The 13282-nt window shown below is 42.5% G+C and overlaps 1 protein-coding gene across 2 annotated transcripts in view; it reads left to right on the forward strand.

The window, feature by feature from the left end:
• Window positions 1–13282, forward strand: part of SHANK2 (SH3 and multiple ankyrin repeat domains 2) — a 434329-nt gene that overhangs the window by 194161 nt on the left and 226886 nt on the right. For both annotated transcript variants that reach the window (XM_066632040.1, XM_066632049.1), the window contains one exon: window positions 7589–7664. In XM_066632040.1, coding sequence (XP_066488137.1) covers window positions 7589–7664 — 76 coding nt within the window. The remainder of the gene's footprint in view (window positions 1–7588; window positions 7665–13282) is intronic.

Here is a 13282-nt window from a genome sequence, read left to right on the forward strand (position 1 = left end):
GTATCTCAGCATAACAATTTTTGAGGTATCCTTTTCTCCTTACACCTTTTTTTTGTTGAGGAAAATAGGAAGGTTGCCTCTTCCTGATATTTGTTGAGTAAAAGACATTCAGATGAATGTGAAGGTTTTATGGTATTGCCCAATTTTGATTCTGCCCCCTGGCCAAGGAATCTGTGTCCTGCAAATGAACTGAACAAAGAGTAAAATTAACACACTGTGGAATGCTTGCTTATTACACACTATGAGGCTGAACAGTGTTGTCTCTTACTGTATTTTTGCCTTGCCTTCCACCCACACTGAGTACGATAATAGAACTCTAAGCTCATGCATTCGAAACATGTACTTTTAACCTGTACTTTTAACAAGCTACTATGTATATTCTTTTAACAATGATAGTCAATGAGACCTACTCCTGGGTAAGTGTGGATAGGATTGCAGCCTAGGATTGTTAAAAATTTTCCTGCTTCATGATGTCACTTCCAGTCATGACTTCACTTCCGGTGGGTCCTGACAGATTTTCATTCTATAAAGTGGGCCTTGGTGCTAAATGTGTGAGAACCACTGGCTTAGAGAGTGCAGCATCAGAGTTTAACCAGATTGGGCATTGGCTGATGGCCTATACCAATCCAAGGCTCCACCTGACCTGGCCTACCCCCAATCACCCCAATATTGGTGATGGTGGAGTTGCAAGTCAGCCAAGATACTGGTGCCATCACTATAAATGGTAGTATCACCCAGAGACTCCTGTGTCATTGCAGGGCCTCTAGTTCACTGGTCAGTAAACATGACGGGCCTATAGACGGGTTTTTTCCCAAAGTCACCAGCAATTTGGTGTCTGCCCTGGGAATATATATATGAAAGTGTTCTCCCTAGGCTTTGGCTGATAGGGACATCACTAGGGGGTTGAGGGAGGGGTGGAACACACTGGATGACACCCCCAGGAGGGGTGACACCAAAATAACTACATTTTTACCACTGGTGCAAAAATGGACCAGTCGTAGAAAATGGTAAAACACTGAGTTTGTAAATCAGTGTTTAAAATCAATGATTAAAAGCATATAATAGATTAAATATGGGAGCTATTGCTTTCTCAAAGCAATCAGAGATTCCAAAACTTTTTTGACTGGTGGCTTCTTTGATCTACTGGGTTGTTGGCCGCAGCTTGCTATTAGGGCTACAATGCTATATATTGTATAGCGTACCTCTGGCTCAATTTAAACTTTAATCCCCAGGGTTTAACATCTTTAATTCTATGTGACAACTTTCAATCGACCTGGCTCAAGGCAGTTTACACAAAGCTGAGACACCTAGGATTCTCTCCAGAGGTTGTACTGGCTATGGATTTGAATCAAGCAAGAGCAACCATAAAGCAGAGGTTGTTGGACACGAGCGGCAAGAGGATATTAATAGAACTCCAGATTTCTTAGCCGTGGAGGACATTAGATAGATACCTGCACCAGCCACCTATCTCTCGCTTCTTGAGCTTCCAGGACATAGGAGAGCTTTCTTTTTAGCTAGATGGAGAGCTCTCCCCTCAGCATATGTTGAGGGTTGCTACAGAAAGATCCCTATCCCTGAAAGGATTTGTTCCTGTGGCTCAGGCAAGGTGGAAACAATTGAACACGTTTTCTTCCACTGCTCATTTTATCACAGGATACGTGCTATGTTTATTACTCCCCTGACTAAGAAATTTTCAGGCCTGCCCGATGAGGAGGAAGCCAAGGAACTTCTTAAGGGAGCTAACCCGCATTTCACAAGAGGGAGTGCTAGTTTCTTGGCAGCCACCTGCAAAACCTGCAAGGGTATCATTAGTTATGAGAAAAAATTCTGATGGTCATCTTTTCTGTTTTTAGTATGATGAGCATTTAACTGTTAAAAATTTTTAAATTTTGTTGTATAGGCAATGTTACATTTTGTTTATGCTGGTCTTTGACTGTATTAATAATTGACTTGACTTGACTGTTGTATAGGGAGGAGAATTCTGTGGCTCCCTGGGGCTTGGGAACCACTGCATTAGGTAATAGATATGTGAAATAAAAATATTGAGGACACCATTTATTTCAGAAGAAGTCAGAAGAAAGTGAAAGATGGGCGTGCACCCTCTTACTAGATGATGATGATAATAATAATAATAATAATAATAATAATAATAATAATAATTTTTACCCCGCCTTTCTCCCTGAAGGGACTCAAGGCGGCTTACAACAGGTTAAAACAGATTAAAAACATAAATTTAAAAAACAGATAAAAGCATATAACACATATCATAAAAACAGTAGTCAGATAAAAAGTAATCAGATAAAAAGAGCACAGAGCAGCAAATCGTAAAAGAATCAGGCCTGTTACAAAGTATTTAAAAAATATTAAAAGGTGTTGAAAAGATGTTAAAAAGGCCGAGAACTCAGAAGACCTATCTAAACAGAAGGGTCTTCAGGCCTTGCCGAAAAGTCTCAAGAGAGGGAGCTATTCTTAAGTCAAGGGGAAGGGAATTCCATAGCGTTGGTCCCACTACTGAGAAGGCCCTATTTCTTGCCGCCGCCCCACATACCTCCCTAGGCGGCAGCACTTGTAAAAAGGCCTTCTCTGATGACCTAAGTGGATGAGCCCGATTGTACGGGAGTAGACGATCTCTAAGATACCCTGGCCCAGAGTAGTATAGGGCTTTAAAGGTCAAAACCAGCACCTTGAATTGGGCCCGGAAACGAATGGGCAGCCAATGCAGCTGCTGGAGAAGTGGACTGACAGAGTCAAACCGCCTACCTTCAGTAACTACACGGGCCGCTGCATTCTGCACTAGTTGCAGTTTCCGAACCGTCTTCAAGGGCAGCCCCACATAGAGCGCATTACAATAATCTAACCTCAATGTCACCGTCGCATGGATCACCGTGGCCAGGTCTGCACGATCCAAGTATGGCCGCAGCTGGCGCACCAGCCAAAGCTGAGCAAAGGCCCCCCTAGCCACAGCCGCCACCTGGGAATCCAGGAGCAGCTGCGAGTCTGGGTGGACCCCCAAGCTGCGGACCTGCTCCTTCAGGGGAAGTGCAACCCCATTCAGCACAAGCTGATAATCCAGCACCTGCATCGAGGATTTCCGAACCAGGAGAGCCTCTGTCTTATCCGGATTTAATTTCAGCTTGTTGGCCCCCATCCAGATCCTCACTGCCTCCAGGCAGCGCTCCAGGCCCTCAACCGCCACCCTGGAGTCTGTAGGAAAAGAAAGATAGAGCTGGGTGTCATCGGCATATTGATGGCACCCCACTCCAAACCCCCAGATGACCTCTCCCAGCGGTTTCATGTAGATGTTAAATAGCATGGGGGACAGAATTGAACCCTGTAGCATCCCGCACCTCAAGGGCCAGGGTGTCAAACAGGCATCCCCCAGCACCATCATCTGGGCCGATCCTCCAAGTAGGAGCGGAACCACCGCAAAACAGTGCCTCCAACTCCCAACTCGACCAATCGGCCCAGAAGGATACCATGGTCGATGGTATCAAAAGCCGCTGAGAGGTCCGGCAGGACCAACAGGGACGCACTCCCCCTGTCCAGTCCCCAGCGTAGGTCATCCACCAAGGTGACCAAGGCAGTTTCCGTCCCAAAGTCCAGCCTGAAACCAGATTGAAAAGGATCCAGATAATCCACTTCATCCAAGACCCTCTGGAGTTGAGATGCCACTACCCGCTCAATTATCTTGCCCAGAAACGGGATGTTGGAGACTGGCCGGTAGTTGTCCAACACAGTGGAATCCAGGGAGGGCCTCTTCAGGAGGGGGCGAACCACCGCCTGTTTCAAAGCACATGGCAATGTCCCTTCCATCAAGGAAGAGTTGACCACCCTCCCTGTCCACTCAGCCAGTCCACCCTGGGCAGCCCTTATCATCCAAGCTGGGCAAGGGTCAGGCAGGCAGGCAGGCAGGCAGGCAGATGGCCTCACACTCCAAAGGAGTCTGTCCACATCCTCAGGCTGTACAAGCTGAAAAGAATCCCACAACACTGGACAAGCAGTTGCCAAGGGGACATCTTCAGACATTGTCAATGTGGCATCCAAGTTGTGACGAATATGATGTTGTGCAAACATGTCACAGCAGCTGACCGTGTGTTCCTCCTGGTCTACTGGAGGGGCCTGATGGAGGAGGCCCCGCACCACATGGAACAGCTCTGCTGGACGGTTGTCAGCAGACGCGATGGTAGCAGAGAAGAACAAACTCTTCGCTGCTACCACCACCATGGAATAGGCTCTGTAATGAACTCTACTCCATGTCCGATCAGATTCATCCCAAGTTTTCTGCCACCGTCACTCTAGATGTCTGCCCTGCCGCTTCATCATTCACAGCTCCTCGGTGAACCAAGGAGCCGCTCCAAGTCTGCGCCATGGCAGAGGTCGCTCTGGAGCAATCTCATCCACTGCCCTGGTCATTTCCCCATTCCAGAGGTCAACCAGGGCCTCAGATGAGACGCCAGTCTTGCCAGTGGGGAAATCCCCCAGAGCCCTCAGGAAACCTTCTGGATCCATTAGCCTCCAGACCATAGAAAACCGTCTCCCACCTCTGCGGAGGTAGGAAGTCGCAACAAGCCTACACCTTACCAGGAAGTGATCTGTCCATGACAACGGAGTGATCTTGATCTCCTCTACATCCAGATCACTACCCCGTGCCCAGCTGTAAACACCAGGTCCAGCACGTGTCCTGCAGTATGTGTTGGGGCCAAGATCTTCTGGGACAGGCCCTTGGTTGTCATGGCAGCCATGAAATCCATGTACAGCTTGATTCTAAGTGTGTCTATGATATTGTTATATAAAGGTGTAAATTTTGCTAGTTTGTCAGTACTGATGCCATTACATTCAGTGATATACGGGAATTGCAATTTATTAGTAACATAGTACAAAAAACATTACTAAGGATTCTGTATGGTCTGGTATGGGAAGAGGTCTCTGGGTTGACACCATGATTTCTCACACCAGGTGATATCAACTCTAGTGACGCCTAGGCCCATTTAGGTGAAGGAGCTTCACCAGGCAAGCTTGGGACTGGACAGCTTCCCTAGTGCCTTAAAAATCTTATCTTTGGGGTTTGTTGCATAACTCTACCCAAGCTGTGATTAAAGTCCAGGATGTAGGCAGAAAGCAGAAGAACATCTTTTATTGGCTTTGCTGTACAATTCAAGGGTCTTCCTTTATGAAACATACTTTTAGCACATGAGCCTATGTATAAGCCCAGCTGTGCGTGCACACAGTCTTGTTCCAAGCTGGAGAAGAACTTGCATTTGCCAATGGGACAAATTCCCAATCTCTTAGCTATGGTTTAAAAATTGGCATTGTTGCATTTGCAGTAGGCTATCCTCATTCACTTTCATGTAAGTCCTGTTTTGCCCTTCTGAGATTAAAAACAAAAGCTTGACGTTTTTAAAAATAAAAAAAAACTGGGATAAAAAACTATTCAAATGATTTAGGAAATTGACTTTTTTCCCTATCCTGTACCTTCTAAGAGTTGGAACACCTGTTTTAGTTAAACCAGTTAATTTTTGCAAAGCTTTAATATTCAGTTTAAACATTTGATGCCGAATTTTTAAAAGTTCTGCATATAACAAAATGATCATAAATATCAGAATCAACCATTGCATCAGAGAAAATGCAGTTGTGAATTTACCAGTTTTGTTTTCTATGCTGGTTGAATTTTGGTGATACCTTGAATAGAGCACTGTCTCATATTTCTATGTATGAAATATATGTTTAGTTTCTTAGTGGGAAATAGCCAAATAAATATTTTGTACTTTTTCAATCTTTAACAATAACTAAGCCGCTTGTTTTGTTTAGTGTTATTCCATGATGGGAATTTTCTCATCTGTAGCTTATAGCTCTGAAAGGCTAAAATCAGTATACCCAGCTTTGAAAGATTTGCAAAGCCTAGGAATGGTCCTAGGAATGATTCCTTATATAAATGATGTTTATGGGCATACTTGCTCTGTTAGGTAGTGTTATCTTCAGGTTTTCTGGGTATGATCATGTATTTTCAATATACTCAAAGAGACCAAATCGGTTAGGAAGGATGGAACTGATGGCATGCTTACCAAGACTTTGAAATACTGTATGTGCCTTTTTTTCTGGCTAAAGTTGTAAGGCACTGATGCTGGAACATAACTGACCAATCTCCATAGCAGGGGGGTCAGAAAAATGGAGAAACAAGTCAGTGAGTTAAAAACAGAATGAAGAGTCTTAAGCTTTTGCAACCTAATGTTCTTATTCTATCTGCCTTCAAATGTAGTAATTATAAGTATTTGCAAAGCTGGGTTCATTTGTGTTCTGTAAAATTATAGCGTGGTGGTCTTGTAAACCGAGAGTTTGTGTATATGTGGGGCAATTACTTGGCAGAAGTACTTTAGAAATCCTTACCCAGAGGCACTGGAGAAATATGTGAGTGGAGGGGAACATTGGGTTGGATGAGATCTGAATGTTCTTTGGGGAAATTAAAGTTGTCATCTAAACATTAACTATTTTTTAGTCCTTTTTTCTTATTATTTTAATGTGCTTAAATAATGCTCAGTTGTCTGAAGAATGACTTACTGCAACATAATTTGGTGAATGGCAGGTCATAGGTGGGTGTAAGAGATCTTTGTTTGCAGACAGTTTTGCCCACTCTCCACTATGATACAATGTCTGGGTAGCTTTAAACTAGAATCACATAGTGGAAGAGGAGAGTAATACAACTTTGGAGCTCAAATTACATTTGAAATGTAACATTAACATCAGTGGTTCATGTTAATATCTCAAATACCTTTCACAGATAAACTCGTTTTCTTTGTGTTTTCCTCATCAGTGATTTATGCTTTGATGTATTTTTGGTGACTGTCATGCATGAGGTGGTACATTGTGCTCTGATTTTAACATAAAACCCAAACCTTGTATCTGCTGAAAACTGAAACTATAGGACATGAATCATCCACTGTATGTTTACGTATTGTTTGATATTTCTTATTGCCCACTTGGGTAGAACTGTTATCCCTAGTCCTCTTATATTTAGTACAACAAGAGTAACTGTCCCTCTTCACTCCAGGGCAGTGTCTTTTGTAGTGGCTATTTGCTGGTTTTCTTCTGCATCTTTTATGTTGTGAGCCCTTGTGGAACAGGGTACCATTTAATTATTTGATTTTGGCTGTAAACAGCTTTGTGAAATTTTTTGTTGAAAAATGGTATACAGAGGATCCGTTCCAACAGATCCCAGTTTCCATGGATAATTGAATCCGTGAGATCCAAAAAACTGGAAGTGCCTTTCAGAAGGCTCTGGGAGACTTTCTGAGACACTTCTGGTTGTGTCTGGAAGATCATGTGAGGTCCTCCAGTGTGAGTCGGCACCTGTGTTAGGTCAAATCCATGGGTGTTGGAACCCACAGAAAAGGAGGGTCCACTGTATAACTAATTATTATTATTATACAATAATATACTTGGTTTTTATCAACCCAAATTAAAATGGTTAAATATTAGAACAAGTGCACTGATTTCCATAAAACAGAATAAAGTATTTTTTAAAAAGAGCACACTGACATTTTCCTAAAAACAGTTGTTATTATTAAACATATTCTGTCTTCATTTTGAACAGAAACTCGAGCAGATAGAACAAAGAAGTTGTTCAGACACTATACTGTGGGATCATATGACAGCTTTGATGCTACAAGGTAAGATGCTTTTCTTTAATTTAGTAAAGTTATGGTTATAGATTTTTTTCACACTTAATACTGTTGCTTTGCCAAGTAGAGGTTTAGCATTCAAAACCGAAAAAGTTATGAGTACCCTCAACTTCACCTTAGTTTAAGCCTATCTGTAAAGGCATTGCCTTCCTACTTCTGTTTCTTTGTACGTTATTTTAGAACAGGAGGCAGCCAAAAACCTTTCCAAAGAGCAAAGGAAGATCCCAGTATGAGATCCAGTCTTTCTTGTTTGGATGAAAGCAGCCTTCTCCTTCCATTTCTCTTACTTCACCGGGCCTTTAATGGCTGAGTATTTAGGATGTACCAGGCCAGGGGTGTCCAGACTTTTTGGCAGGAGGGCCACATCATCTCTCTGACACTGTGTTGGGGGCCGGGAAAAAAAAAAGAATTAATTTACATTTCAAATTTGAATAAATTTATATTAATGAATATATTAGAGATGGAAGTTATATGAATGAATGAAGGACTTGCAATAGGTCAAGGCCTATAAAAGGCCTTGCACAAAGCAAGCCTGGCCTTTCCTTTGCTGCCGCTGCTGCATCACAGACGTGGAACAGCAAGCAGAGAAGGGAGCCCTCGTCCCACAGTTCACATGAGAGGTTGAACAGTTGGCCACCGCGCTGAGAGCAGTTGTGTCAGGCCAGCACAGGCTCCAGCAAGTCTCTAGAGGGCCAGAGGCTCAGTGGAGACTGGGGGCTCCCCACGTGCCAGATTGGGAATCCTTGAGGGCCGCAAGTGGCCCCAGGGCCAGGGTTTGGGCACCTCTGTACCAGGCTGTTGTTTCAAGCAATGATGTGTGTTGTATTGTCTCTTAAGCTTGGGGTTTTAAAATAAGTAGCTCTTCAGGGATTTTATGAAAAGGGCAGAAATGCAAACCCACAGTAGTGCACACACTTTCTCATGTTGGTCAGAAAACTGCTTCCAGTTTATAGTTTCTGCCCCCCGTTTCCTTCTTCAGTGAATACCTTTCCCTCTACTGTCTGTAACTTGCATCCTAGTGCCAGTTGAAATTGCCCACTCTCTATGGAACCTGCTTTGTTTGCTTTTGCTGGCTTCCATCAGTCTCTGTCTAAAGATCCTCACTAGTTTGTCCCTACCGCTTCCCATGTGTATTTTAGGGTTGCATCAATTGCGTTACAGTGAGATTGATTCAGATTCTGCAACTTGGGCAATTTATACATGTATTTATGTAAAAAGAGTTAAAGTTAATGGTGGTGTTGTGATAAGCTGCAACTCAGTTGAAGTTAGAAGTGTATTATTATTATTATTATTATTATTATTATTATTATTATTATTATTATGTGTGTATTCCTTTGTAACAAACTGTACACATGGTACTTGTTGACAAAAGCAGGTGGGCTGTGAAGGTATTTGTAGTCATTGTACTTTTTCAAAAGCAACTTTTCCACATTTGTTTTATGGAAAACAAAGTGGCAGAAGCAATTCTCTGTTAAGATTAAGGTCATGTATGCTAGAAAAAAAATAACAGCAACTATGCATACCAGCAATTCCCAAACTTGCAACCCACAAAGGGAACCAGAAATGGGCTATTTCGCTAACTAAAAGTGAGTTTCAATCAGTATTTGGAGCTCAGGGCAGCCACACAGAAACTCACAGCGGTGGCTTTGAGCCTCCAGAATCCTCTTGGAGGCTTCAGCAGCATTAAAATGTCCCTGGGTGCCTGCAACGCTGGCCCCACCACTACTTACAAGGTTCCCAACTCCCTCGGAAGAGTTTGGGAACCTCTAATGTGTACACCTGGGAAGCACTTTGAATTGGTTTCCGCCACACAGAGGAAGTCATTGTGGAGACAATCCCCAAAGCTATCAGATGACTGTTTTTTCTTCTCTTTTGTGGTGGGTGATAAAACAAAATGTTGTGGACCATGGAAAGGAATTGTGAATAATGCAGAACTTAATGTTTCTAAATGAACAGTGCATTTCTTCATATCACTGCATACAGTTTTGCATAGAACAAATTATAAGGGAGGTGGAAAGTTCTTGGGTGAGGTAAAAGCGCTCAGGAATGCAGAAAGTATAGGCAAAGTTGAAAGGAGTAAGATGCTTTAAGCCAGAGGTACTAAAACTGGGGCATTGCAATGCCCCAGCCTGAGAAGCCCTGCCTCAGGCCCCTTAAGGGGCAAGGAACATAAGAACATAAGAACAGCCCCACTGGATCAGGCCATAGGCCCATCTAGTCCAGCTTCCTGTATCTCACAGCGGCCCACCAAATGCTCCAGGGAGCACACCAGATAACAAGAGACCTCATCCTGGTGCCCTCCCTTGCATCTGGCATTCTGACATAACCCATTTCTAAAATCAGGAGGTTGCGCATACACATCATGGCTTGTACCCCATAATGGATTTTTCCTCCAGAAACTTGTCCAATCCCCTTTTAAAGGCGTCTAGGCTAGACGCCAGCACCACATCCTGTGGCAAGGAGTTCCACAGACCGACCACACGCTGAGTAAAGAAATATTTTCTTTTGTCTGTCCTAACCCGCCCAACACTCAATTTTAGTGGATGTCCCCTGGTTCTGGTATTATGTGACAGTGGCACATAATTAAGGGAAGGTGGCAACAGAGTCCTCAGGACCACGCTGCTACTGGGGATGGGTGGGGTTTTTTTTTTCCTTACTTGGAGCCAGTGTCTGAGTTCTGTACAATTAAATGTACCGAAGTGCCCTGCTATGGTGACCCTTAGAATATTCTACCATTTTAAACTCTGTCCAAACAGTTTCTCTGTCCCAGCTTCTCTAGTGCCCTTCCCTGTCTGCTCCCTTCTTGACGAATAGGGTTTCCTGTAACTTATATTTCTTAGTAAGAGGTTGCAGTCTAATTGGGTACTCCTGGTTTAGCAAGTATGGATATTTAAGTATCAGTGAGCAGAAATAGCAAACAGTATCAATGAGTAGGAACAGACATCTATGGAATCCTGAAATAAATGGATCTAGCACAAGAGGAATTAAGAGTGTTTAAAGAAGAGTTATCAAATTGAAAAAGAGGGATTTAAAAAATACACTTTTTTTCCGCTGAAAAAGAGCAAATTCAAAATGGATATTAATACAGACACTTTATTTAGTGTGTCCAATTCAGTTATCATCTTTTTAAATTGTTATTATAGAATGGTGGAATTAAGGAAGATGTCAAACAGGCAGCTCTGCCTAATGCACTGTTTGCAGCAGCCTGAATTCTTGTAAGAAAATGCTAGGTTTATGCTTCACTTTTATCCCTATACAGTAGTGAATCCCTGGGAAGTAGTTATAAATTGCTGTTACCTGAAACTGTTAGCAATGTATTGGAAGGCAATATTGAACCTACTATATTGCTTCTGTTTTTCTCCAAACTCTCTATATTGTCATGTTCACTGTTTCCAGGAAGCATAACTGCTCTATAAAGATACAGCCATAATAGAAATGTCATGCTGAACAAATGTGCAGTGTCTGGATTTCAGCCAGCTTATTCCCACACCAATTGCCATGTTTGTGGTACTTCTTAATGTCGAAAAAGAGATGTGGATTACAATTCATAGAACTTCATAATCCCAGTGGGGCTTTTTATTTTCATTTTCCTCAGAGAGAAAATGTTTGTACTGTTTCTAAAATGGAGCTTCTGGAGGAATTTTTAAATCAGTTGATAGTTTTGGCACTTTTTTATGTGGGGGGGGGGGAAGAGGGGAGAATAGCAGGAATGTTACAAGAAAAATAAAAAGAACCACTGAGCAACCACAAGGCCTTGTCCTGCACATGAAGGAACCCTCTGGCTGATAGCAGTTGCCTAAAAAGAGGAAATGTTAATATATCTTGTAGAAGGAAGGGCTGTAGCTCAGTAGGAGAGTACCTGCTTTGCCTGCAGAAGCTCTGGGTTTCAATTCATGGTATCTCCAGGTAGGGCAGAGAAATATTTCTACCTGAAATTGTGGAGAGCTGTTGCCAGCTGGGATTGTACTGAATCAGAGTACTCTGAATTCAGAGTACAGTACTGAATCAGAGGAACCAATGGTCTCACTCAAAACTCACAAGCATCAGAGACAACCATGTGAGTTTTCCAACCAGCTGTTCAAATCCATGTGGAAGATTTCAAACTCATAGACTAAAAAGTGAGAAAGGTATTTGGCTTATTCTGTGGGGAAAATCTAATAGAAAAGGAAACACGCATGAGTTTTGCATCCAAACTTGTAGTATGTATGCATGCGTAAGGTGCTGATTTCCATATGGGTTTTTGCATGTTTGTTCTGGGCCTTTGTGCTTTAGTGGCAGTGCACTAGAGATCTGCCCAAACCCATTCCTCTAGCAATAGAAACATGCAGAAAACAAATGAAAATATTTTTTAATTGCTTGGGCTTCTAAAGCAAACATCTTAATTATAAAAAAATAAGCCTGAAGCACTTAGAAGGTAATTACATGAGAACAGAAAAAATGTATTGGACTGCAAAATGAAGAGCATGCTATTAAAATATATTTTTTGAAAGTTTATTTTGCTGTGAAAACTATCCCAGAAGTGACCGAGAAGTGTTTTTTTCAATTTCCAGTGAATATAATCAGTTTCAGAAGTGACGTATTGCACCAGGCAGTCTTTGTGCCTAATTGTACATTTTCTAGCCATAAATATGTTCTATTGAGACTATTCAGACATAACACCAAACCATGGTTTGACATTGTGAGAATGTGCCAGAGGCTCATGGTTTGGACAAAGGCAAACTAGTATTTGCTACAAACTGGAAATTTCTTATATCAGCATGTGAGGGGAAGAGGGAGGTGAGCCTGATTTCTTATGTCTGAATAGCCTTATTTCTTCAGCCTTTGGTGTCTGCTTTCAGCCAGGAAATTTACCTCTTCAAACAACAAATACACAAACCAGGGTCTCCCTAAAAATTATTTCCCCTGCTCATTATTGAGACTGTATGAAATAGATAGTTGAATGGATTCTCATCTTATTTATGTGTCACTTATGGAACTGAACCTCTGGTTTCCACTCCCTGTTTTGTTAACCAGCCTGAATGATAATTTTCCAAACAACCATTCCTTGTAAATATACACACTATTAATAAATCTTATGGCCCAATCCTGTTGAGGGCCAATGCTGGTGGATTGCGTATTTTGCTGCTGTGTGCTGTCACAAAACCTCTGTAAAATACTTTGTGACAGCCCAGGCATGCCAGCGGGGAGGCTGGAGCCTTCCTTCTGGAACCAGTGGTCTTTGGGAAGCCTGCTAGGGCAGATAAGTCAAGTACAGAGACAGGGAAGGGGGTCCCTAACAAATGTTCCCTTATCCCAAGGAGACTTCCAGTAGCCAAAAATCCCCTGTTGGATGCAGTGTAGCCTGCACTTGTGCTGCTGCATCACTGTCTGGAGATTTAGGTAGGGTTGGGCTGTTAGTCAGTTAAGTGTAAATTGGAATGTTAAGGCCAGGGAAGAATGGAGAACTCTGAAATTGAGAATCTATGGGCAGTAGATTAATTACCCAGAAACTTATAGGTGATTCTCTTGGAGTCATCCAAGTAATTCATCTATGGGTGCAATCCTAACCCCTTATGTCAGTGCTTTCCAGCACTGGCATAGCGGTGCCAATGAGACGTGCTGCATCC

The sequence above is a fragment of the Tiliqua scincoides genome, chromosome 1, assembly GCF_035046505.1.
Source record: "Tiliqua scincoides isolate rTilSci1 chromosome 1, rTilSci1.hap2, whole genome shotgun sequence".
NCBI classification, from domain to species: domain Eukaryota; kingdom Metazoa; phylum Chordata; class Lepidosauria; order Squamata; family Scincidae; genus Tiliqua; species Tiliqua scincoides.